Source organism: Tyto alba, unplaced genomic scaffold, assembly GCF_018691265.1.
Source record: "Tyto alba isolate M040663 unplaced genomic scaffold, T.alba_DEE_v4.0 Super-Scaffold_2, whole genome shotgun sequence".
Lineage (NCBI taxonomy): Eukaryota > Metazoa > Chordata > Aves > Strigiformes > Tytonidae > Tyto > Tyto alba.
Window position 1 is genome coordinate 21,505,876 of NW_024881282.1, and position 25,487 is coordinate 21,531,362.

A 25,487-nucleotide genomic window follows, 5' to 3' on the forward strand; every position below is an offset into this window, starting at 1 on the left:
AGGCCCTTAAAACACAGACAAAAAGGCATGGAAAAAAATAAAAATTATCCACTCACCTGCTTTGCAGCCTAGATCTCCAACGTATTTAACACTGAACTCTCACTGCAAAACTTGCGGGAGGGAGGGGAGAGAATAAAACAAACAAGCCTCAGTCCGTGCTTTAATAAAAGGTTTATTGGAAATATTTTTGTGCAGACATACAACAGTCAACAATGCTGTTCAAAGCTACAAATTTTCTAATTTTTCCGAACCTTCTAAAAATACAAGTAAATGACCTTCATTTGTATTCAGTCGGGGAGGGAAACAAACTCCACTGTAATGCGATGCTGTATTTAAACTACCAGAGGACATTAATAGGACGTGAAAATGGTAACACTTCTAGAGGAAAAAACCCACGCACCACTGCTGCTCTGCTGGGAGCCAATTAAACATCCCCCCACAGCATTACTCCTCTCTGCATATCCAGATTAAAACCTCCCCATCTGAAACAATATTTAAGCAATTCGAGTACAGATATGACAGACAAGCGGGCACATGACTTGGCTCGCTGATGAAAAAGATGCTGTTAAAGATCCTGTCACTCAAGCCGCTGAATATTTGACCTCTCAGCGCAATGGGCTGCACTTTGGGGGCAGGAGGAGGGACAGGGGGAGGGTTTCTAGTCGGATGACTCTTCCAACACACACATGCACACACAGTCCCAGAGGGCTTTGCTGCCTCATTGCTTTATGTTATCTGGAGCCCCTTTTCTTTTTTTTTTTTTTTTCTATTTTTTTTTTTTTTTTTAAAGAGAGTTAAGAAACAACTTTGAGCAATTTTCCAGTCTAAGAGCTCTTGACAGTAAGAACAGCAAGTGCCTGCATTCCCTTCCTGAATCAAAATACCAATCAGAAGGACAAAGGAGCGCATATGCATTGTCTGTTAAATTCCATGTTTTCTAAGAAACCCTTGCAGAAGTTTTGAAATTGATTAATTTATGCCAAGACAACATCTGGAACATCTTCGCAGGGAAGCCACCCAGTAAGGTGGTCAGAATTTAAAACAATCACGTCTTTTTGTTAATGTTGGCTTTTTCCTTTGGCTTCATCACTCCATAATTACAAGGGTGCTGACCTCCCAGCTATGCACAGTGACAGTTTGGCAATATATTAGTCTTTTCTTCATCGTTAGATTTCCGTGTGACTGCCCAGAGCTGGGCTTGCCCACACGGAATTTGTCATTTACCCCCTTCTATTTCTCTTTAGTAGCCTCAGAGATGCTGAGAGAGAACCATTCCCTCGTGGCAGACGTCAGGAGAACTTGTCTCACCTTCTTCACACAGAAAGGAACGCTTTGGAGAAACACCAGCACTCAGCTATGTTACTTTCTGTCCACACCACAAATGAGCAAGCCACGAATCCAAATGAAACAACCCCTCAGCTTCACACTCTATCACAAAAAGACCCAGGTCCCCAGATTCCCAAGTCCCTTCCACCAGCCTGGGGGATAGGAACCTGCCCAAGAGCAACACCCAAGGAGAAGTCCCATTACCTCTTTGTGAAAAACATTCCCTGTCAGGACAGAAATCATGTCAGCGCTCCAATCCCGTGGGTCCATGAGGCAAACAACCACCAGTAAAGAATTTAGCTGTCTGTCATAACCCAGAAAACAATCTGCTAGAGCTGAGGGATGCCAAGCAGGGGGGCTTATGGCAGGGACACCTTCCCTTTCTCCAAGCCCGGGACTCAGCTTGGTGCCAGAGAAAGCTCAGCTTCAGGTGATAACAGAGCTTCACAAGCTCACAACGTGGCTCTCTCTCTCTCCCTTCCCAGAGCTGCAGAAAGGAACTGTAAAAGTAAGCTTTATCACAGCTCTTCAGGGCAGACTGAGGAATGCCTCCCCTCCCTTGCCTCTAACAGCAGCAGTGGACTCGGCCAAGCCATTTCGTTTCCCAGTCCCTTCACCCCCCCAGACAGCCCATCCGAGAGCACGTTCCCGGCCAGATAAACCCGGCTAGGCTGCAGGCCACTGGGAAGCGATCCCCTTTGGGATTCAGTTCTGTGGCTGAGCAGCGCAGGGCTCTTTCTGGTTTTCATTTGCAAACAAGGCTCAAAGTCTACATTAATGTTGCTGCTAGGTACAAAGAGGTGTGGAAAGAGTTATTCTCTGCACCCCATGTGGATTTTTTTTGTTGTCATCTATTGTACTGACCTCTCCTATGGTCTTCTCCAGACTCCCAGCTCCGGTCACAAGCACTGAAGGGTAGTGGAGGCTCTCCTGGGTGTCTGGAGAATAATGAAGCTTTCAGGTAAGAGGATCTGAGCTCTCCCTCCTGGAGCTATTTGGTTCTGAGAAGTCAGTGTAAGCAATATCGTAAGACTAGTGAAAATAAAAAGAGAGCAGGGCTGTGTTAAATGTGTAATCAAACCACAGAGACTTGCCCCAATGCCACACAGGAGGAGAAAGCTCTAAGAAAATAATCAACGCATATGGTTTCACCAAAGCAAGCACCAAGCCTTTCATGTATGGTACAGAAAAAGGGTAAAAGCATGTTTCACTCTATTCTAACAGGAATTACCTGCAGTCAACCCAGAAGGCTCAGCATGAGGAAGAGTCAGCTCTGAAAACCATCCGTCTGAAAGCTCAGCTCATGTCAAAGACCCCACCTCATCAGCACTAACAGGTCATTTTCAAAGCAGCAGCGGCCGTGCTCCTGGAGCAGCTTGTTTTATGCCTGCTGCTGCTAGGAGAGTTTCACTGGCCACCATCTATGGCACAAAAGACAACTGTGCCACCACGTTACGGAACAGGCAGCTCCTCAGGGCTGCCTCTTAGCCTGGCTGGAGAGCTGCCCTTCAGAGTGGGGTCTGGGAAAGAGCTCCTGCACAGAGGGCTTCTGCACAACAGTGATGTGGCTGCAAATAAGCAACGTGCTAAAGAGAGGTGACAGTGCCCGTTCCCTCACTCGCCACGTGCCACGGTTGCTCATGCAGGGCCTGACTGATGGGATGAGAACGGGCTGTGCACAAGTCCAGCCATCAGGTCCATAATCTGCTGATTCTTCGTTTCTTGTATACCTCTTCACACTGTCCGCAGCGGCAGTTATGAGTTATGGCTAGGGAAACACTCGGATTTGAATTCAAAACGCTCCCCATTTGATAGGCATTTCACCTGTGCCTCTAACAGCTGCCTGCAGGACAGCCTCGGGGCTGTGCCCAGGGGACCCCGCAGGGAGAAGGGCCTGGATCTGCTTGGTGCTCAGCATTCTCAAGGAGGTGTGGAGCTGTAGGACAGAGGGACGCCAGGGGAGTTGAGTGCCAGGGTCCTTCCCGATAGCACAGGAGGAGCCCAAGCGTCTGGAGACTGAGGAACACGCATGGTCAGTGCCACATTTCAAAAGCAAACTGCTACCCAGGTGTATCAGGTATAGCATAGACACAGCCAAATTCTCCTCCGGCCCATCAGGTATTTCATATCATCACCGTTTATTGTTAGACTCAACAAGACACAGAGCTCTCCCTGAGAACTGACTCAAGTTTAAGGCATTGATGCTGTGTGATGATCCAAAACTAAGGTAAAATATCCTCAGTGCCTTAAAATTAAGGAGAAATCTGACAAATCCAAAGTGCTTCTTGAGGGTGAACACCCACTCAAGGGCTGCTCCGCTTCAAACTTGAGCTGTGAGGCATAACAGCTAAAGGACAGTCTTCCTCGGAGTATTTGAAAGCTAAATTAAGTCGTCATTTATAAAACCAAGGAGAATGTAAATAGAACTTCACTAGTTGGCCCTGATGACTGGAGGCAATGCAAAACAGCAAATTTGGTGAGTTAGTCAAAAAGGGAAAAATAAACCTGCAGCATGCACCCCTCAAGCTCTTGGGGTTGTTCGCAGAGGGCCAAGTTGCAGCCAGTGTGGCCACTGATCACAGCACAGTCCCAGCATTTCACTTATTCTGGTCCACCTGAGCTTTCTCTTCTTTACTTACGAGCACTGACTGTCTCCCAGCAAACACGCTCCGGTACACGCTATAAAAATAATGTAATCTTGGTAAGAGGAGACTTCCCTGCAGCATCTGCTATTAGCTGCTGGCTGAGCCAGGGGAAGAGACTGCAAATTTCTGGCTTGCACTAAGAGGCGTGTGGTCTAGTGAAGTGCAGATTAGTGAGGCTTGACTGTTATCTTAATTTACAGCCCATATAGTTCATGTTAACTCCACACACATTTTTAGATACATTAGCAGCTTAGTTGGACTCAGATACTTTTATTGGTTATTTGCCATTTCTCCTTGACAAGTTATTACTGACTTCCCATGCTAGCTCCCTACAGCAAGACCTGAAGCCCTGTCAAGGAAAAGAAAATGTCAACAGACTTCTCAGCAGCGCTCAGCTCAGGCTCCCGCTCACCGGCTTTAATTTGCTACTAGGCAATCATTAAAGGAACAGCAGCTTCTATGCAAGCAGCGATTATGGTGTTACAAAAAGAAGCAAGCAGATTCAGGTTTAATTCAGGAACATCACCACTTCCTTCTGCGTATTCAACCCCCCCCCCCCCACCCCCCACCCCCACTTAGGTCAGTGCAGAGAGCTGCTCAAGAAACCCTTTTCTGATCAGCCTTCGGTAGTTAAGTCTGGACAGTCAAGCAGAAATCTTCCATTCCTGCTGCTCCGATACCCTGTCTAGTTGATAATGCTTCCACACTGCGCTTTCAAAGGTTCTCTGTTACTGCTGCATGCCCCTGTGTTAACGAACAAGGAATTCTGCTGATGCACAGCAGCTGTTGTTCTCTTGCGAACACACCACCGGAATACACCTCATCACTGTTCACCAAGACAAGCAACGCCAACAGTCGGGCTACAGCAATACATTAATTACACTACATTAATTCCTGTAATGACTCCAAAGAACAAGAAGAATGCCAGGTCTTGACCTGGGTGGGCTCTACAGGATTAACTCAGCTAGAGATTAAGGCCTTACAGTGGTGATAAAGTCTGACCCGCTAGCCCCAGTGTCACATACTGTATAGCCCTGTGACAAACCCCATGTGTAATTCCCATTGAGCTGACACCCAACACACGTAGCTCTATCTAAGCCACTAGCCACTCTAGGGAGGGTTTGTGTTTGTGACACACACTGACCTCAATTTACAGAGAGGTCAAAATGATACAGCCCATAGTCTGCACTAATAAAATAAATCACATTAGATGACAGCTGCTCCTCCTCAGCATCTCTCATTATGGTCTGTAAAATTCTGTTGCACTGAGTTAAAAACAGTAAAGATTTCAGGATACTTTCTTTTCTCTGCTCAACACATTTACTTGCCTTTCTTCACCACCGAGAGGTTTTTGGAAGTTTTCTTCTGTATCCTCGTGAAAAGCCTCCAAACTGTTTACATACCAATGTTTAGTGTGTGGTTTAGAGTACAAAGACTAAGCTGGTCTCGCTTTGTCTCAGTGGGAAGTTAATTTTCCTTGTGCTGTTACAAAAGGAAGAAACAGTTTGCAGTTCTGAGGACAGGCTTACACCTCACATTTCCTAAATAGATTTTGTTTCTAAATAAAAGAAAGTGTTTAAGAGGTTAGATCAGCATTAAGATTTAAAATCTCCTGGGATCACGTTTACCCTCCCCTTATTTATACTCTGCACTAGTATTCATGCCTTTAAACAAAATTCATCTCCCAGAAAATACATATACCCACACTTGGCCCCTTGACATTCATGCCTATGGCAAAATTATTTGCACATTTCCCTTATTGCATAATTGTCTCATTAGCACTGCAGAAAGGTGGTGATAACTTTTCCCTCTGTGCCATCAGCCTAATCCAGGAGCAATCCTGCCTGGTGCTGCAGAAGCAGAATTTTCTTTTTAACATGGAAGGGGACTCCGAGCCGGCACTGGGAATTGAACTATGACACTTCAGCGCTGGCATTTACTCACAACCCTTAAGGAAGATTAAGCCAGTGGGCCAGGCTGGTGTTTTCATTTTCCTTGCTAAACATAAATATTCATATTAAAATTGCTTTTGGATACATTTAAATCAATAAAAAGTTCTGGATGACTGTCAATAGGGCAAAAAACAACGCCAACTTTTTAAAATGCACAGATGGAGTATATACATTAACCATGAAACCTGGCTAAAACACAGCAGTATTTACTTTATGCTATTCAGAAACGTGGCTTGGCGACTAAAATTAATAGAACTTGTCTGGAGGACAGCAGAAGCTTTCTAAGAGCTCTTTCAGCTTTAACTTATGCCCCAGTTTTTGCCTTTTTTTTTTTTTTTTTTAAATTCCAATCTATGCAGCAGCACGCCTGTCCCACTGGCACAGCGAGGCCATGGAGCCAGCATTCCTTCCAGGGCCCACTGGCCCGAGTGTGTCAGGAAGCCTGCTGATGGATCAGATCTACAAGAGGGCCTGGGTTTGGCTGAACAAACAAACAGCAGGTCTTTTCTTCACAATGACCAGCTCTGTGGGTGTACATGCGTGTGCACGCACGTGTGTAAACCGTTCCTAACCTTCCTTTGCACGCTTATCTTACCTGGTCAGGGGAAAGCTTCTTTAGGGTTACAATATCAGGCTCCTGCATGGACGCACATCTTCTTCCTCAACACCTGACAAGCTTATACCTTTGAGGTTCTCACTGTTTTGTTCTGTTGTTAAAGTGGGAATGGGTCACAGAGGGAAATCCCAGGCTACAGTTGAAGTGCATGTCCAAATACGTCATGAAGAGTTACCAGGAGGCACCTATTTGAGTTCATCTTTGTGCACAATGCCATGCACTCGAGAGAGCTGCCCTGCTGAGCTCTCTGACTTTCACATCCTGGCTTCCTGAGTGAGCTATTAATTGGGTTTTAGAAAGCTAAGATAGAGCCCTAATAAATCCCATAAGAGGGCAAGAAATATTTTAAGTAATCATTGCTATCTTGTGTTACTCTGTCAGACAGCATAAGCTTTCTAAGAGCTTATGGCAGCAAATAAGCCTTTTTACCTACAGACTGTGTTGCAATCAAAAATTTTATGCCAAATTGTCAGTTAAAAATTTCAGCCAAATTAATAACCGGTGAATATTAGAGGGAGTAAGGTCTGCATGCAGCCGTGTGCGCTTGGTCTGTGTGTAACAAAACAGGAAATCTCAGCACCCCGTTCCAATTAAGCAAAGGCTGATTTCTCATGGAACATAAATTTTCTACTTTTCTCCCAGAACAACCTTATGCTGATGTTTTAAATAGTGGTAAAAGATTGTTTTTAATTTCACACCTCACACAGCACAGTCAAATGCTTCATAACAACATAAACAAAACTTTAGGCAGAGCTTTGCGACTGAATTCAAACAATTATTTCCCCCCACAGTATGTACCCAAGGTTTGCAGGGAGAATACAGAAACTTGTTGGCTAAGGCCACAGAAATGAGTTCTCTGGTGTTTTGGCTGCTGCTGCCAACCCTCGTCAAGAATGTGTTAACAGTGGATGCATTGATCCAAATCCCATTATTCCCACCACCCAACGAGTAAAGAACCGTTTATTCTATTTCTGCTCTCCTTTTGGTTGTATCGTAGGATCGAACAACTTGCGACTGGGAAACAACACCGTGTTCTTCTTGAGAAAACGCATACCCATCTGCAAAAGCAAAGGAAGAAGAAAATAAATCACTGGAGTCCAGCCCAAGGGCACAGCCCAATTTTAGGAACAGTTTTAGGCATCACTGAAGTTACAGGAATGAGACTGCGACAACCTTAATTCCTGTGCTGCGCTTCTGACATTTACAGCTGTGCACTACATCGCGCACGTGGCACAGAAAGGATGTGTGCTGCCAGCTCTGTCTTACGCTCCCCCTCCCCGAGCCAGGTTAGGGTACACAGTCAACATTTCCCTCTGATTTAACTTGATTAATAACGTACAGATTGATTTGGACACGTGTGTACACCTGTAGTGGCAGAGCTTCTTAAAGACTTAGCAGGCAGGTAGAGAGCTGCATTTTGGCTCGACTCCTCTATCGTCTGCTTGCTATCAGCAGTTTCCCTGGAGGAACATGGAAATGTCTAGACCACAACTGGATCTGAGTCACACCTTACTCTTAACTCCGCTCAGGAATTTTTTTTACAAGTTTCCAGGTGGCATCTGACAAATCACACCGACAAATTCTCTATTCTCTTGGCCGGTCACCCACATCTTGGCTGGAGCAAGCTTAAACATATTCTGGAGGTCTCTAGTTTGCACAAGTTAATCCTGCTAGCTAGCACAATCCTTTGGTCTCCCTAGAAACTACTCAGATGAAAATAACCACGTGTCTGATTTCTTTGAAAGTACTGTGGACAGGGCAAGTGACATTTCTGACATCATCTGCAAAACACCACGTTACTGGTAAAATGATCATAAAAGCTAATGGGCCAACATGGTGAACACCAATCAATATTTAAAGCAGACATGACCCTACAGAAAATTCTGAAAGAAAAACTATAGCAAAGGGCAACAGACTTTGTGACACCAAGAAAAGGTGATTTTCAGGTGTAAATGGGTAAACCAGAAAGGAGAAGGGCAGATTAGCATAGCTGCAAAAATGGAGAAATAGGAAAGTCACAGCCTATACAGAACTAGATAGTGCTTTGTAGTAGGAAAACAGGCAAGAGTTGACAGATATGAACACTGCCTGGGAGAATCCAAGAATTATACCATGGCTACCTTTCCATCTCCCCTGAGCAGCTCTGGAAGCAGAAGCTTGTGAATTCTGAAATCCTGCGCCAGATTCAGTCCAGGCTGAAAGACACAGCATCAGATAAGGACGGATGTCCCAATTACTACCCAGAGACCTAGCAAATATCTTTCAGGAGTCCTCCCTGAACAGACTCAAGGTATATTCCCCCCTAGATCAGGTACTGGAGCGAGATAAGGCTGGAGCACAACACAAAGGCACCCGGGGCTGAAGACCCTCTTAAGGCGGGGGGGGTGAAGCCCCTAAGCAGCTTGGTGCTGTAGACTGAACTTGCTTCCCACGGGCCTGAATGCAGCCTGCTTTGAAGCAGGTGACTGATGCTGCTAGCCAGGAGGAGCCCAGAAAATGACCTATATCCCCTAAGTGAGGCTTGTTAAACCTTCATTTTGACAACCAAGTCGGGACCACGTGAGCTGAGCACAGATGCCCAGGCACTCCTAGATCTTTTTCTCTAATGCCTGCACAGGGAGGGCGGTCAGGAACTCCTATACAGCCGTAAGCTGCTGGGAAGAAGGTCCCACAACACTAGGGATGACCACTGTTCAGCTGATGTGAATGGTCCTCTCTCTCACAGAACACAGGTAACCATCACCTCTGAAGTCACAGGGACTCTGCTGAAGACGTGAGCTCTTAAGACAGAACGCACGCTCCCTTAGCAGGAGAGCACACTGTCAGCAGGTTATCTGACCTGAATCACAAGCATGGAAGGGAATCTTTGCCAATAAATGGAGGGGATTCAAACAGAAATACACCATCCAGAACTAACTTGAGTCGTATCTCCCTCTTAGAGTGATTGCAGGACAGTAAGAACTTTGATTTATTCACATGACCGATCATCCCAGCATCCTATTTCATTTTCCCTGAGCAATTCCATGCCAACATATATACAGCTACCGAGGTACAGGTTGTTTTTTTCCTGCCTCTAGCTGAAGTTTCAACAGAATACATGCACAAAACGCAAACAGTCTTTTGGGAAAAAAGTACGTGCATGCTGGATAACTGCAAAGGCAGTACAACTTACAAAACAGGCTTTCCTTTAAAAAAAGGGTAGATTCACATTTAAATAAATACCTCCAGTGGGTTTGTTCCATGCTCAGGGCCAGCACACTGTTAGCTTTTTTGGCTAAATTCTTAGTGCAAAGTCAACCTGGTCGAAGACTGCTAGCTTAAGCCCTAAAAGACTGAAGTCCATGCTCCATAAACCCGGTCTGCATCGAGATGGCTTTGCTGTATTTACTTATCCAGCAAGATCACTCAGTGCAGTAGATTCTTCTAATTACTGCAAACCCAGCACTGATCACACGAGTATGTGGAGCCCATCAACCCCGGGTACCTTCCCATGGCCTGCTTATTTCCAGTGCTAGCACAAGCCTATAAACAGCCGGGCAGCCCAAGCACTCTGCAAAGCTAACGCAAAATGTCCTCAAAGAAAAACATTCACCATTCTCACACCAGTAGGAAACGACTTAATACAGCAAAAAATTTCAGGCTAAGACTACCAATGGTGAAGAATACCGGGGGTATGCTTACATCCTCACATTCTCGATCCATCCTGAAATATCAGCAACGAGGGGTTTGTGTGTACATCATGGGAAAGGCTGTGACCCCCATACTTGCACACTGCCCTACTTAGCAAAGTTCAGCATTTAGCAGTTTATTTAAAACTTTTGCTGTTGATCTCTATACAGGAAGATGAGTTCATATTACATTTTTTAATTCACATTACAATTAAAATCGAGCTTCAAGCTCTTCAGTCAGCTGACTGTGCCTTGTGGAGTCAAAATTAGAGTCCCATCAGTACTCCCCAAGCAGCTCTATATTTCCACTACTTTCAGACCCCATCCAAAAACAATGAAAGTTTCCATCTGCCAGTTCCTAGGGAACTTTTCGGAAGTTTGAACTTTTCCCCCAACTCCAGTTTTAAAACCACACCTATGAGCCTGCCCTGGGAACAAGGCCCTCATTGTTCAGCTGTCCTGCAGCAGCCCAAGGAAGGAGCACATTTCTTTGGGGCTTTCTGGGCACAACAACCCACTCACGGCCGTCGCAGAAGGAAGGACTTTGTACTCAGAGGCTTTCTGTTAATGGAGGAAAGGCGCACTTTTGAATATCTGTCAGTGGGGCTCATTTGTTAGGAGGAGATTCACGTTCTCATCAAATCTAAGGTTTCACTCATACCAGATATTATCAGGCAATCTACTGAATTTTAAAAGCATCCTGTTGGTTTTGGGTTTTTTTTTAAAGCTTTGATATTCTATTAGTAGATCGGAATCTAGTCTCCCATTAGGTTTCCAATTTAACACACTCTTTCTGTTCACTGCAATGCCTATTCCGGTCAGTGCAATGCTGTATCAGAGAAACTGTCACCGTGCATGTGCCGAACACAGACAGTAACACTGTGCAAGCTCGACAGACTGCTTGCATGCGACAGCTTCCATGACCAGGACCAGAAAGGGTCCGGAGTGCTCCTTTTCTTCCAGAAAATCTGCTCATGGAAGGACTGCGTACAGTTTTAGTCACTTCAGGGATTTATTTTAGAGGCCTCCTACTCCTTGCACTCTCCTCTGATACACCTGAACTGTCTGTCCTGGGGTTTGTTGAGCCCCACACCATCAAGAGAGCAGTTCTCACGAGAAGCCTGTCAGAAACATTGCTTTCTGCAGCATTTCCCTACTTCATACATGCAGTGGTATTATGGTTTAGCATAGTCCAAAGTATAAAATGCATTTTACCATCATGTTGTCTGCCTTTGGAAAAAAATGCCCAGATGCAAATCTACCAAAATGAAGTTTTAGGGTTTGCAGGGATGGGAAGGTGCTGCTTTTTTTTTTTTTTTAAAAAAAAATCTCTTCTAGGAAATGTTGCGTCTTAGATACTAAAAATCTTTCTGACAAAAATTAGTGCTAGGGTATCTGGCCAGCCAAATTCTCTCAGGCCAAATGCCTGGTTCTGCACAGTTTTGAAGGAGATTTGCTATGATGTTGCAGTTCACATTTTCAAATTAAACAGTAAATGCTAACTCAGCTTTGACTTCTCTGGCAACCCTCTTCCGCTTATCCTGGGAAAGTGAGAGCTGCTTTAAATCTTGAACATTTTGACTAATGCTTACAGAAGTAATTAATTTCTCTGCTGACAAACTATGCCTCTGTTTTCTAGAGGACCCAAGAGGAATTCCTGACAAATGGTCCCATCTCTTTTGTCCTAGATGCTAACCTACTGGTATTTGCATGTAGAAAACAGAGCCAGCTGCCACTGCATCAATTCTAAATTAGTTATTCCTATTTCTTTTTCTTAAGTTGATTTCGAAAGATTGCAACTCCACTTGACAGTCAACAAATACGTAGCTTGGGAAAAATACAGAAGGTATATTTCAAACACATGCAAGGTAAGAAAAAATGGAGTTTAAAAATCATCTCAACTAGCTACCCTGTTTTTTTCAAATCAAAATGCACCAGCAGAAAAGTAAGAGGAAGAAGGTATCTGCTGAGGGAGAATAAATGGTGGGATTAGAGCCCCCAGCATGAACTCATTATTATTATTTATTATTTGCCAGCCCCCATACTGTGAAGCCAACCTCAGATGACAGGTGCTTTTTCTCCATTGATTCATAAGGTGCAAACCATACACTCTGTGTTCTGATTTACTCTATGCAATCACCATATTCTGTCAAAGGAAGAGGGGTTTTCTTTGCTAGCCTAGGAAATCTGGGCCAAGTGCAGCAATCCTCATTCAGGCACAGCTCTTCACATTTCAGGGGCAGTTCTGCTAGAGCAGTGCTTAACAAGAGCAAGATTCAGATGTTTTTAAGAGCATGCTGAGACAAATGACAACAAAACACTGGCAGGGTGTATTCTAAATTACAGGAGGGAAACTGTACTACAGGAATGGTATGGGATTGTCCTTGAAGATGGACAGGTCTGAGGGAACCTGAGCAATTGAGAAGCATCACCCTTCCCATCCTGCTGGTGAGGGTCTGGGGGCACAGGTGATACAGGTCAGTCATCCAGAAAGGAAGGGGAGGTCAACAACCATCTTATCTATCTACAAAGCTTGTGTAAAGGAGATGCTACTTTCACAAAGTCACAGCAGGAAAAAGGACAGGAACTTGGATGGAGCGCTGTGGAAAGCTCACCTGGAGAAAAACCTCATTGCCAGCAAACTGCCTGAGAGGGAGAGCTTTTGAGAGTCATCACTGCTCCTTCTTTTGAGTGTGAACCCCACAGCACACTAAAGGGAAGGGTCCAAAGATGCATCTGCGAGGAGCCTGATGGCACTTCCTGCTCACTCTTAAGAGGCTTTAGAAAGCAGATGACAACAGGCAATCTCCAATTTCACCAGGAGCTACACCAAGCCCAGAGGCCAGCGTCATCATCACTGCCTACAAGATTCCATGGATATGGTTTTATGTTAGCACATGGGACTGACAACTGTATAAAGCTCTTCCACTAAAGTCTCATGACAGTGCCATCCAACAGAAGCGTCACTTTTTTTTTTTTTTTTTAAAGTTTTCATAAAGCTTCCCAGAAGTTATACTAGTAGGAAGAAATCATGATCTTTGACAGTACAGTTAGTAGATAAGACTTATTTCATGCTTCTGATAGCTCTACACGATTCAGGAACACAAAGACAAAGCCAGAGCAAAAAAAAAAAACCAGCCATGAAGGTCTTGCACACTTTAAGGGTGTACCCTTCCAGAGGGACAGGGGCTACTCTCCCAAGCAGTTGCTCTGAGCCAGTTTCTTTACTGGGAGGAGGCATTTGAGAGATTAATCCTGGCTGGCACTCCTGTATGGCAGTGACGTGGCACAGGATCTGCCAGAGTCTGGTGCTGTATGGGAGCACCCCAGCCGTGCATCCTGCTTGAAGGTATTGTGCTGTGCTAACGCTTTTGGAGAGGGGCTGGATCATTAACAGAGAGCTGAGGAAACAGACTGAGCTTCTGCCTTTTGACACAGGGCTCTGCAGACTTACCTCAGTCATTTTTTTCCTCCCACCATAGACCACTAGTAGTAATCCTGACACTCCCCATGAGATTTTTCTCCTTTCCGTGTGATCAGAAACAAAGATATTCAGGCATTGTTTCCTCCTCAAAAATTTGGAAACAGTTGTTGTCAAAAATAAAGTGACTCTCAAACCAGTACTGCATCTTTACAATCTATGCTAGGATTGATTTGCTTCAACCTTTGTCAGCTCTAACTAAACAAACCCTTTTCCTGCTTTATATGCAAGTGTCAGATTCTGAGTTGAAGTCACACAAGCGACTTTTGGAAGAAGTGGTCTTCACAGGCTGGAAACTTGGAGCCTGGTAGAAGCACATGAACAGTTCAAGACTTCAAACAGACTGCTTGTAGTGTGATTTAAGATATTGGCCCAGCATGTCAAGGCTACTGCCCTATTCATCAACTCTTTGCTTTGAAGATTTCTAGCATTTAGTAAACAGTTGTACAATTCAGGGTTGTGAAAACAGCACATGTTCCCTGGATTTCACATGGCCTTATACATACAGCAGCTATGCAACACTGGAAAATAACATTTGACAAGAGATGACAGAAGTTTTAAAGTGTCATGGACACAACATATAAAGCGTCTTTCAACCCTAATAGCTTCACAGTCAAAATTTATGTTCATGTGAAAAACAGACAGCTGATTACAACCTGCCCTGACTAGCCTGACACATTTAGCACTTAATAATTTGCATTTATAGCGAAGCTAGTTAACCAAATCAGTGTCTATTTTAATATCTCATTTTTCTTTTTCAGTAGCTATTCACCTACCAAGAGCCTGATTATGTGTTTTACCAGACTGAAAGCATTTATCAAGTCTGACTAGTCACCACTGGTGTATCTCTGTTCTGCACTATGTTAAGTCTCTACAACAGACTACTTGGATAAAAAATTATTTATGCATTTTATGGATTTCTCCTGCCAATCATCACCTTTGGAATCTCAAGGAGCATGTCTGAATGCCCAAAGCTGTTCTGTCATCAGCATCCCTGGCTCCTTGACACAAAGGATGAAATCCTAGCAGAAGCACGTGGTCTACAGGGCTGCTCAGCACACTGGCCTCTTCTCCCAGGAGCAATGGGATTGATCACTAAAGACCCTACACCCCTTGACAGTGATGGCCTTGCAATGGCTCTATGAAGGACAAAAACCAGCAGATCTGTCACTATTCCATCCTCCTAGTCAAATTCCCTGGGGAAAATATGAATACCTCTGGCATTTGGGTTCTCAAATCCCAGCTCTGTCTCCATGGCCTGAACCCACAACAGTTCTGCTACAGAAGATGACAAAACCAGCAAAAAGATGTGACTTCTCGGGGATTCTTAAACAGTCAGGGGTGTTACTTCTCACTGCAATGGCAATACGAAACCCAAATCCCGCGTATCTGCTCCTTGCTCTGTGCACAGCAGTACTGCATGCTTGGGGGGCTATTTTCTTTAATAATAGCATATTTTGACTACCAGTTTAATCACAAGAGAGACAGCTTTTCACCACCAGAATGGGTTGACTGGACTCCCTGGTCCCTCGAAACAGCATGGTCCTTCAGTGTATCTGACCTACAGAGCTATTTTTATTTTTAATGCTGCAGAAGTCTTTCTAACGCTGACAAAAAAACCCATCAGGTCCACCAGATCAAGGCCTGTCACATGTTCCTCTACAAAGCTGAATAAACGGATGACCTCTACACCAACAAGAAACGCCACTCATTCCAAATAGCTGCAGTAGCACGATATGACGTTGCATCTCTTCTCCCAGCAGAGGACAAAGAGGGAGAGAAGAGAGGCAGCTTTGCATGCCATGGCTTTCCTCATCAGAAACACACAGAACCTCTGAGTGGCATCCCCGAAACCTTGCTGTGTTCTCAGCTAACCACAGATAATATGACTTTTCATAAAGAAACCATTTCTATTTAAGCTAGACTCTTATCACAACATTTATTTTATCCTGCAGAGTTTTTGATTTTACAGTATTCTTGAGACTATCAAGATTTTACATTTAGAGAACTTGTGTATTGGGATTTTGTCATTTAGGCCTGTTGATTGGATCCTAGGGAATTATCCACATTTGAGCTCCACTTGCCTGGGGCCAAATACACTAATTCCACTTCCAAATGTACGTGTCTTGCTTGGCAGCTCAGCCTCTGCACTAGATTATCTCTACCTACAATTTAATTAAAAAATAATCACCCTTCGCTTCACTCATCTGGGACTGACTGCTGTGAAACACACATGCATACATGATCTGCTACTTACGCGATACACTTTGCTGGACAGAATGAGCACGGAAAAGGCTCGGAGGAGTTTTCCTGCCAAGCCTTTTTAACAAATGATCACGTTCGTTCACACTGAGGGAGAGAAAAAAAATACACCAGTGAGTAACCAGATAATTTCAAGGTAAAAGTCAACTGTATTTAAAGTACTTGGCAGCTTTGACTTTGTCAGTATTTAAGATGGTTGTAGCATGAAAAAGAATTCCCTCTTTTCTTCAAACTGTACGTTATCAAGAGAACACTCTAATAATGGGAACTCCTCCTTTCTAAGGCCACTTGGTATAAGTTTACATTTAGTTAATCCATCCCTAAGATTACCATCACTGTGATTTCTGAATACCCAATGCCTATAAATTATTACAAACCATATCAGAAGTCTGACATCAAGTGATATGGAACATTAAAAAGGAGATTTCACTTTAGTACTGTGTACATGAATCACGGCACCCACAAACTGCCTTAGAGAGAAGGAGAAAAGCATCGTGGCTTAGCACGTGGTAAAAGGCTTATATCACACCTGTAAAATGGCCTGAAGCAACCAAAGGCGGGACACAGTTAATTCTGTCTTCTAAAGATCACTCTCATTTTTACTTCTCATACTGGAAAGAAAACTTTCTATCCAGTTTTTGACTAAAACCCCCTTTGGTTTACACAGTTCCTGTCAAAGGCCTGAAAAATTATTACTGAATTTACAGAAAGTAAAAATACCAACTTAACGTGAAAAATACAGTACGCTTACAATAGATTTAGCATATGTACACAAATCATTACAGACAGCCTTCACTCTGATTTTTATTAAAAACACAATTCATTTCATCAGTAACTTTATGCCCAGAATTAACAAATGATAGCTGAGATCCTGACTTTTCAAAGCAGTTAATTACGTATACAAGTCCCCCTATGTCCAGTGGGGTTTTAAAATAATGTAGGTGTCCAAATCTCATTGTGCTGGGGCTTCACATAACCGTTATCTATCAGATTATTTTGAAAAAGATATTACAGTCTATTTTAGTTCAAAGTTCCTCTGAGATTGAGTTGGTTTTCAGCATCTCACCCTTGTTCCTACCACTGAGATAGAGTCAGTGCATGGAAGGGATCTTGTTTGCTAGTGCAGCTCCTTGCAGTGCCTTTATCCCATTTGCACCACATTTACACCATGTTTCCATTTTCACAGTCTGCTGTTTCTTTCACATCTTTATTCACAAGCAGTAACTCCACTGGTTACGTTGCAAACATGGACACACATCTGAATGCCAACACTGCTATCTTTCCTGGATTAGATTACAAATTCCCATACATTTGGTATACGGAATGGAAATCCCAGCAAGCACAGTTGCTGCTGTCAACAAGCTTACAACAGCTTTAAACAAACTACTCCCTTTCATTGAAGCAGTTTGCTGACTTCAAACAAGAAAGTAACCAAAGAATCTCTGAGATGCCTATAATATGTAATCCAGCCATGTAGGCTTATATTCCACTTAATAGTCCATTAGGGCAATATCCAGGCTCACAGTCCTCTGTTCAGTGCATAATGCGATGTCCATGAAAGAAAGGGAGGAATACTTCTCTTTTTCCTGTGATCTCTAAGACACCTGAACTAGAAACTTGTACAGTCTGAGGACCCCTCCTTAAAATCTTTACAAAGTGTCAGCATTTTCAGACACTTGGCTTCTTCCCCTCCTTCTCTTGGCACTACAGAATCATACCTGCAACAGATACGTCAGGTTGCTTTCCTTACCTGTAGTCAGTAGTAGTCCCTCAATATAAAATGTAAGTCGATAACAGGTTTGGAAGCAAAACTATAGATATCAACTGAGTGTCAAGCAATCTTTAAGAGCTCTTGGATCATGAGATCTACATGCGTTCAAAGAAGAAAGGATCACAGGTTTTCGCTAAAACCAGGGTTACAGCACGGACGCTTCTAAAAATCTTGGAAGATCCAACTGGTTAAAAAAACAAAGACCAGCTGGCTGTAAGAAAATCAAGTACATACACAGAAATCTCCAACTGCTCAAAGCAGGCAGCACAACAGAAAGTATGTACCACAAAGAAACAGCAGGTAAGGGGATGGCAGGCACAAAGAAAGACATGAGATTTCTTCAGCCTTTAACAGGCTTACTAAGTTGACAGCCTGCAGAATCAATCATCACCAGTGCATGTGCAAACCGGTGATGCTGTATCATGCAATATCACGCTGATTACGGAGGACTGCTGGGTAACTTGTTAAGTCCACTGACTGGTTAAGTGTAGCGAAAAACCGTCTGAATCCACTGCTGTCCTGGGAATGACAGAAGTGAAATACTTGTTCATCTTCTGCAGGCAAAGAACATATAGGTAGAGTCTTGCCCATCTCAGCAGGAGAACCAGGGGCTTAAAAAAGGAATCTTAAACTGATCAAAAATATTTGTCCTAAGGGACAGATAAGCAGCATCTTCCACAAAATTCTTACACTGAGAAAGGAATTAACCGCAGGAGCAAAAGGCACGAGAAAAAAATTCTTCATCTGCCTGTCTACCACAGCAACAGATGAAGCGCAGGCCAGTAATGATTAGCTCCTCAGGCTTCTACAGGCAATGGGTGGAGTTAAATGTGCTGTCACCGGACTTCTAAACAGGAGTGACACATAGCAGCTCTAAGGAAACCAAAGCTAGACTACCTTTGATATTGCTAACTATAATCACCAATTTCAAAACTGAAATCACACCTGATTTCCCCATCTGGGAAATTATATTGGATCATATCTATGCAGAGAAAGAAACACTCATGGAAGAATTAGAGCATTTGTGGTTTAAGTACAAGGGATGATTAAATAGACTGGAAGTCGAGACCACTCGAGTACTATAAAATGAGCCCTTAATACAGAGAGATAAATGCAACACAGCTCTTCTGAAATGGATATTTTATTTATTAACAGATATTAAAACTCTCAATACAAGCCCTGAAAGTAAAGAAAAAAAGAAGTTAAGTGGGTTTCTTAACTAAAGTGTTTGCACTGATAGCAGCTGAATCCCTGCTTTCAGAAAAGGGTTTTGTGTGCTACCAACAGATAACAAAGTGACGACTTCTCAGTCTCTCTCACATTTTGATGCAAAACTAACAATGACATCAGACTTGAAGGCACCAGGTTAGGCCTTGCTCACAGAAATATTGCTTGTAAATCAATCCTGAGTTTTACCCACGTTTTTAAGTATTACTGCTGCTTTCCAGTGACTCAGAGCCAGCACTTAAGTTTTCCCACAGGGTCTAAGGATGACACCTTAAAATGCACTGAGGCAAAAGGATAAGAGATCACGGGATCATACTCTGAATATTTGATATAGCTGTGTTCATATTCAGGATCTCAAATCGGTGTCAGAATGGAAGAAATCACAAACCTAGACATCCTTATGGGAGTCAGTGACCTGGCAAGTGAAATATGCTTAAGTTGGTTAGTGACCCCAGAAGGGGTAAGGGAGAGACACCATCTATCTGTAATTACATGAAGGACAAAGGACACAGACCAAATTCTTTCAAGTAAACAAAGCAAATAGTAGATTAGAACAAAAACTATTAAAAGAAGTCCCAATTCTGAGGGTTACTATGAAAACCTGTTTTAAATGTCATTACTCAAGTCATCTAAAACCAGATTCCGTTGCAATCAATAATGAAAAATACCTTGGGCCAGGAATACATTTGCAATGGCTTCTTAAGAGGATCAAGATGACTTCTGTCAGCCTGGAAGTCTGTGCTAACAACATTACACAAATTCATTAAGTGAATGACAAATCAAAAGGTAACTAAAGGCAACATGTTATTTCATAACAATATTTTCCATTCCATGAATAAAAAGACTCTTCCATTTCTGTATTTGAATTGCTCTAAGGTGTCAACAGAGACCTTCATTTTATTTTTCTGTGTTCTCTTCTCATCCCTCACAAAAGCAAACAGCCCTTAAATCTAAGCAACAAACATCTGGCTTTACACATTCAAATGAGGTGCATCAAAACAAACAGAGTAATTCAAAGCTGACCACAAGGTCCCACTAGCTCATTTGCTCAAGTAATTAAAAAAAGATGAGCTGCATCACCAATTAACCTACTGAGCACTAATTAGCATTAATAAGGATTTGCAGTACTTGGTATAGCTTGACCCAGAATGTCCTCCGGAGTCCACTAATTGGCTGGTGGCAAAAGCAGGGCTCACAAAGAAGGGATGGTTAAAGTGGATGCAGGTGTCTCTTAAAATTGGATCTTCCCTGAGAAAACACACACATAGCCCAGTTAAAATAAAAAAATAAATTCAGGACTCCCCTTCTCTTACAAGAGCTGAACTCTTAAGAAAGGAGTTTGTCTTCTGTTACAATTTACTAGCAGAGATAGAGAGCGCAGGCACATCAAATGGGCAAAGACACTTAGGTGCCATCGTTTTAAGTCACTGTCCTTCTGGATTATTCAGACTTCAATCATATACACCTATACAAAGTGATTTGGTTTTGTTCCTGCTTTTCCACTTACTAGAAGGCAGAACTGAGCTACTAGCCAAGCCTTACCAGGGCTGCTAAAGATGACACAAATAAAACACAGAAGCATATATCCCAGCTGTTATCCCTCTGCCTTAAAATCACGCAAAGAACCCATGGCAGAGGCATGGCTCTCCGGTGCAAGATACCCACCGCCCGTGGGTAAGGCCCGAGGGCAAGTAGGACATGCACGTCTGTGGGTAAACCCAGAGGCCAAGAGACCATACAGCTGTGCTCCCTCTCATCTGAGCAGCTCCGACCCCCCTTGCCCTACCGCCTGCGGGTGCAGTGTCACCGTTTCTTCTGTCCTACGGTGCTGTCGCAGCATTTAGCGACAGGTAAATCATTGTACAGCTGGGTTTAAAACAGAAAACCCTCCAAAGCTGAGGCTGAAATTCTGCCCTCCACAGCCTCCCTCCTACCCATATATATTTTTCAGTGGAGCAGTAGACAAACCCTTGTTCAGCCTCTTTCTGCTTCCACATACGTTGCCTGAGAAGCCCTGGCTGGCCTGCAATCCTCTCCTGTTGGAAGAAACGTCTTGCAACATGCTGTCCTCACACTGTGACAGCAGAGAGGGAGGGAGGGGAAAAAGAAGTTTTTGCAAAATATCTGATGTGGCTAAACACAAGGAAGTTTCTTGTCCCTGTCAACCCCAGATGTGGATTAGATCTTGAGGGGAGAAGAGGGTACTTATCTCTTCCTTTTTAAAATTCAGAATTAAAACATAATAATTGTTTTCTTCCATACATTCCAAACATTAACTGACATGAAAGCTCACTGTTTCTTTGTTGATATGTTTCTGTCACTGAAAGTTACATCAACTTAAAATATGAAGAGCAAGAAAAAAGGTCTGAAACAGACTTTTCCATCTTCGATCAGTCCTAATCATCACAAACAGACCATTTAATTCCATTTCAAACTCTTGCTTCTCAAAACTCCATTAAGGTTCTTTATAACCAAGAACCAGAGGTTCAAGCACTATGGCTTCTCCTGGCAGAGAGAACTCCTGGATCCCTTTCTGGCTGCCAGGACACACCAAGTATTCCTGATGTTTCACTGTTCACGTAGCATAACACTGCTTAAAGGCTTTACAGCATCAGTCGTGGTCCTGGTGGACAAAGAGTGAATACCATAATCCTGGCAGAGTCTGTGGCCACATCTTTGTAATTGGCCAGAGAATACCTATTTTAATTCCTCAGATATATACCCTGCTGTCTGGGTGTACTCACCCAGCACAGTCATAGGCCTTGATTTAACTTGTTTTCTTTCAGTTTAGACTCAAGTGCATTACTTGAATTCACATAAAGGAGTTGCTAGAGTTACGCAACGGGCAGACAGATGACAACAAACACAGACTTGGTGTAAGGAGAAGGTAAAAACAACATTCTCACAGACCAAGAATTCAAAATTAAAGCATGTGGATCATCTCAAATGCAAGCCACACTAATGCTGAGGGTTCTGCAAAAACATATGCTCAAATACCCAGAACAACTCAGGGCTGTGGAAGAAAGGTCTGACTGGCTGAATGAGCAAATATATCTCCATCCTCTGGGCTTCAGAGATAGCGCAAAGAGGAATTATCCTCCTACAGCATAGCAGAAGCAGCAACTGTAGGTTTCTGCTGGTTTCCCTCTTTTGGTCCACAAAGGGGAGATGATATTTTTTGTTATCTGGCCTTGGATTGCAGGAATGTTTTACTATAAGGTTAATCAGGGCTGGAGGTCTTTTTAATTTAAAAAGAAAGCAGGCATTACTGATAATGAAGCTGCAATGTCATCAAAAGAAATCTCCAGAGCATTTCACAAGGAAGCATCTGAAGCACATAAACAGCAAAATAAAAATCAGCATTTTCTTTGCAGAGTCAGCGTCTACACACTCTGCTCCTTGATGACTCAGGATCCAGCTGAAAGACAGAAACATATCCAAATCCAAGCTCCCTTCGCATTTTTCTGTAAATACTCAGCAAGCCATCATCAAAAACCCAGACCATGGCTTTAAGACCAAAGGGTCATCAGGCACAAACCACAGAGAAATGAAGACAAGCATGCCCTGTGCCACTTTCAGGCTGAGAGGTGCAAGAAGTTATCTATCATAACTGACTCCTGCACCAAGACAACCAGGCTTTAAGGAGTACCAAGTCCTTGCTGAGGGTTCAGCAACAGCCAGCTCTCCCGGGAAGCTGGAGGCCTTATGTCCTGCCACTGTCTAACATCTCCAGGTCTTGTTAATGCACCAGCTCCCCTCCAGCTGCTTCCCAAGCACATGTCACAGCCACAGAGGAGAAACTCCCTTTCCCCAGGAGACAACTATTTAAGGAACTATCCCTCCAAGAGTTGCATCTGACATTATCCAGCCAGATGTTTGTCTGTTAAACATCAAGTGTATCTGGATGTGTGGCCCTGCAAGACCAGCTTGGAGCATACTTAAAGCAGTCATGTAGTGGTGAGCTCTCCAGGCCTGCAACATGCGGTACTGAGCTCAGCTCACAGGCAGCTGCAAGCCTTTTATCCTGCCTGGATGCGAAAAGGTTGAGTGTCACACAACTTCAGAGGTAGCTCCACGGATGTCCTTTATGGTGACCGATGGCTGAAGTGGTACCTGCCCTTACCAGTAGGTCAGAGAACCTGAGAGTGCTCCCCACACCACCCCATTTCCTTCAGCTCATTTATCACATGGACCCACAAACTGATCTGACGGAGACAGGACAAAAATGGGACAATATGACCATGGCTGGTCAGGAATGGTCTGTGAAACTCTTAAGCCAGCCCTGCAGCCACATCAGCAAAAACCCAGAGATCCTTGTCAATGCCCTAGAGAAACACTGTCCTAACAACTTGGGATGTGGCCTGGTAGCGTGCTACTTCACCAAACCAGCAGCTTTCCTCTCCCACTACGTCTCGGAGGTTTAAATGCAGGACACCAGCCTGAAGGAGAGCCTGCAGCCAGCATGCAGCAGCAGGCCCCGTGTCAGATGTGTGCAAGGCTGCCCACGTTGCCACATCACCTTGTGCCAGCAGCAGAACCACTCTGCAACAGCAGAGGAAGGCACGTGGTGAGCTTCAGCAGGACAAAGTTCTTCCTTCTGGTGACAAGCAAGTATGATCTCCATTTTCTTTTGTCATTAATAGTGTCCTAAGGCGGAAAAGCCAAACAGATCCCTCCTTTGAGTTCTAAAATCACAAATCACTTGGACAATTCATTCTAGCCTTTGTTTTTGAGGCTGTAATTCCTCAATTTCTTTGAACAGAAGACAGTATTACCAAGCACCTTTCAAAAATACCATCTAAAAAAAGCAGACACTAAACATCCCATGCCTCTCTGAAACGCAATAACCCCAAGAAAATAATGAATGAGATCTCTGCTTAGTGTGCCTTCTACTTCTGAGACCTGCAAACATTAAGTATGTGTTTATGCATTTCATTATAAGGGGGGAGGCATCACTTTCAGCTGTCAACCTGCCCAGTTTTGCCCTCAGCCTTTCCAAAATGTGGGAATTGACTCAATTTAAATGGCTAAGAAGCAGAACAGGCTAAGTGTGACTTGCTGCTTTTCAGCTAGACTCCTTTTGGTATCAGTGCTGTTTACTTCTTGTCCGTAAGTGCTTCACTTTGCACTTACTCCAGTGGGTGCTTGGTCATATCCTCTACAGATAAGGCGGCAATACAGTTGCAATTATAACATTCTTTTCCTACTCACTCATATTTTCAGAACTAGTAGTCACTGTGGGCACTGAAGTTTTCCATGCTTGGTCTGTTTGTAAAGGTGTTTTGTTTGGTTGCTTTTGCCTTTTTTTTTTTTTTTCTTAACCCAAACTTTCTGGTTTAAAAGAAGTCCACTTACATAGTTTGACTGAAGTTAAAATTAATTCTGTGTTCAAAAACTCTAAATCCCTCCTATCAGGTTTTTTCTTCATTTTCCTTAGAGAAAAAAAAAAAAGCTGAAGAACAGCTCAGGGCAACAACAAAAACTGATGAACTCTGAAAGTGTCTGGATACAATTTAGAGCAAAGCCCAGGACATTTGGTTGATCTGCAAAAAAACAAATTGCTTTTCTTTAAGCTTTTAAGTATTTTGTAATTGTCCACTAAAAAATTAGTATCTAGCACAACTTCAGTTTTCTTGTCCTTTCTACACATAACTTAGTACTTTATTCTTTGCCACGAATCAGAGGCGTGATTGCAGGCTGTCCTGCCTCTCTTCCAAGAGGGGGTTAGCCAGCAGAGGAGCCGAGGCCGAGGCAGACTGCTGAAGCCATTAGGCTCGAATAGTTGTTATGGAACAGTTCTCCTGCTGTGCAGCCTGGAGGGAAGATTTCTTCTTCTCTCCCCCGTGGAGATCGCCGGTGCCCAACCCAGTAACTCAGGATTAGGCATCAGAGAGATTGGCCCCTTAATCAGTTTTAACTCTCATCTTGTTATGTTCTCTTTTTTCTAACCTTTCCTTTCAATTTACAACTTAATTTTGGCCTTTGTGCTCATACTGTACCTCCGTCAACTTTGACTTTGCTAGCAGATTTGATCACAGCTCTAAATCTTTCTCCAGGTCACCAGGTTTTAACCCTATTTGTGCGCTGGATCTCCCTCAAGGTTATGGGATAGGCACAATCAGGACGTGAAATAATTAATCACACCAGAGAAGGGGCATGTCAGCTCCAACTGGTCTGTGCTACCAGCTGAGCACTTGGGTCTCCAGTGCCAGTGGGAACATGACAACTCCCCTTTCATTCCTCCGGCCAGCTTCTGAAATCCTCTCTGCCCTCTGCTCCTTCCCACCTCTGCCCCACGGCCTCCCCACTGCTCAACTCAGAGCACAATCAAACCTAGTAATTTCAAGTGCCTCACACGTAGGGGTTAGAAATGCCGGAAATTAACAGTACGTATTAAAATGAAGAAATAACATTATGATTCCTTACTGATATGGGACAGGAGGGAGAGAGAAAGGGACAAGTGTAAAATAAAACAAAATTATGCATTTTCCACCTACCATACATGAATGTTTACCATATGGAATCAAAGATTTCAAAAA

At 43.5% G+C, this 25,487-nt stretch overlaps 1 protein-coding gene across 7 annotated transcripts in view; it reads right to left on the reverse strand.

Annotated features, from left to right (window-relative positions):
* Positions 1-156: 156 nt before the first annotated feature.
* Positions 157-25,487, reverse strand: part of ATP8A2 (ATPase phospholipid transporting 8A2) — a 344,378-nt gene continuing 319,047 nt past the window's right edge. For 6 of the 7 annotated variants that reach the window (XM_042792247.1, XM_042792248.1, XM_042792249.1 and 3 more), the window contains 2 exons: positions 15,946-16,037; positions 157-7,597 (listed from right to left, as the gene is read on the reverse strand). In XM_042792247.1, coding sequence (XP_042648181.1) covers positions 7,500-7,597; positions 15,946-16,037 — 190 coding nt within the window. In that variant the 3' untranslated portion in view covers positions 157-7,499. The remainder of the gene's footprint in view (positions 7,598-15,945; positions 16,038-25,487) is intronic. The other variant, XR_006165293.1, reaches the window with a different exon arrangement.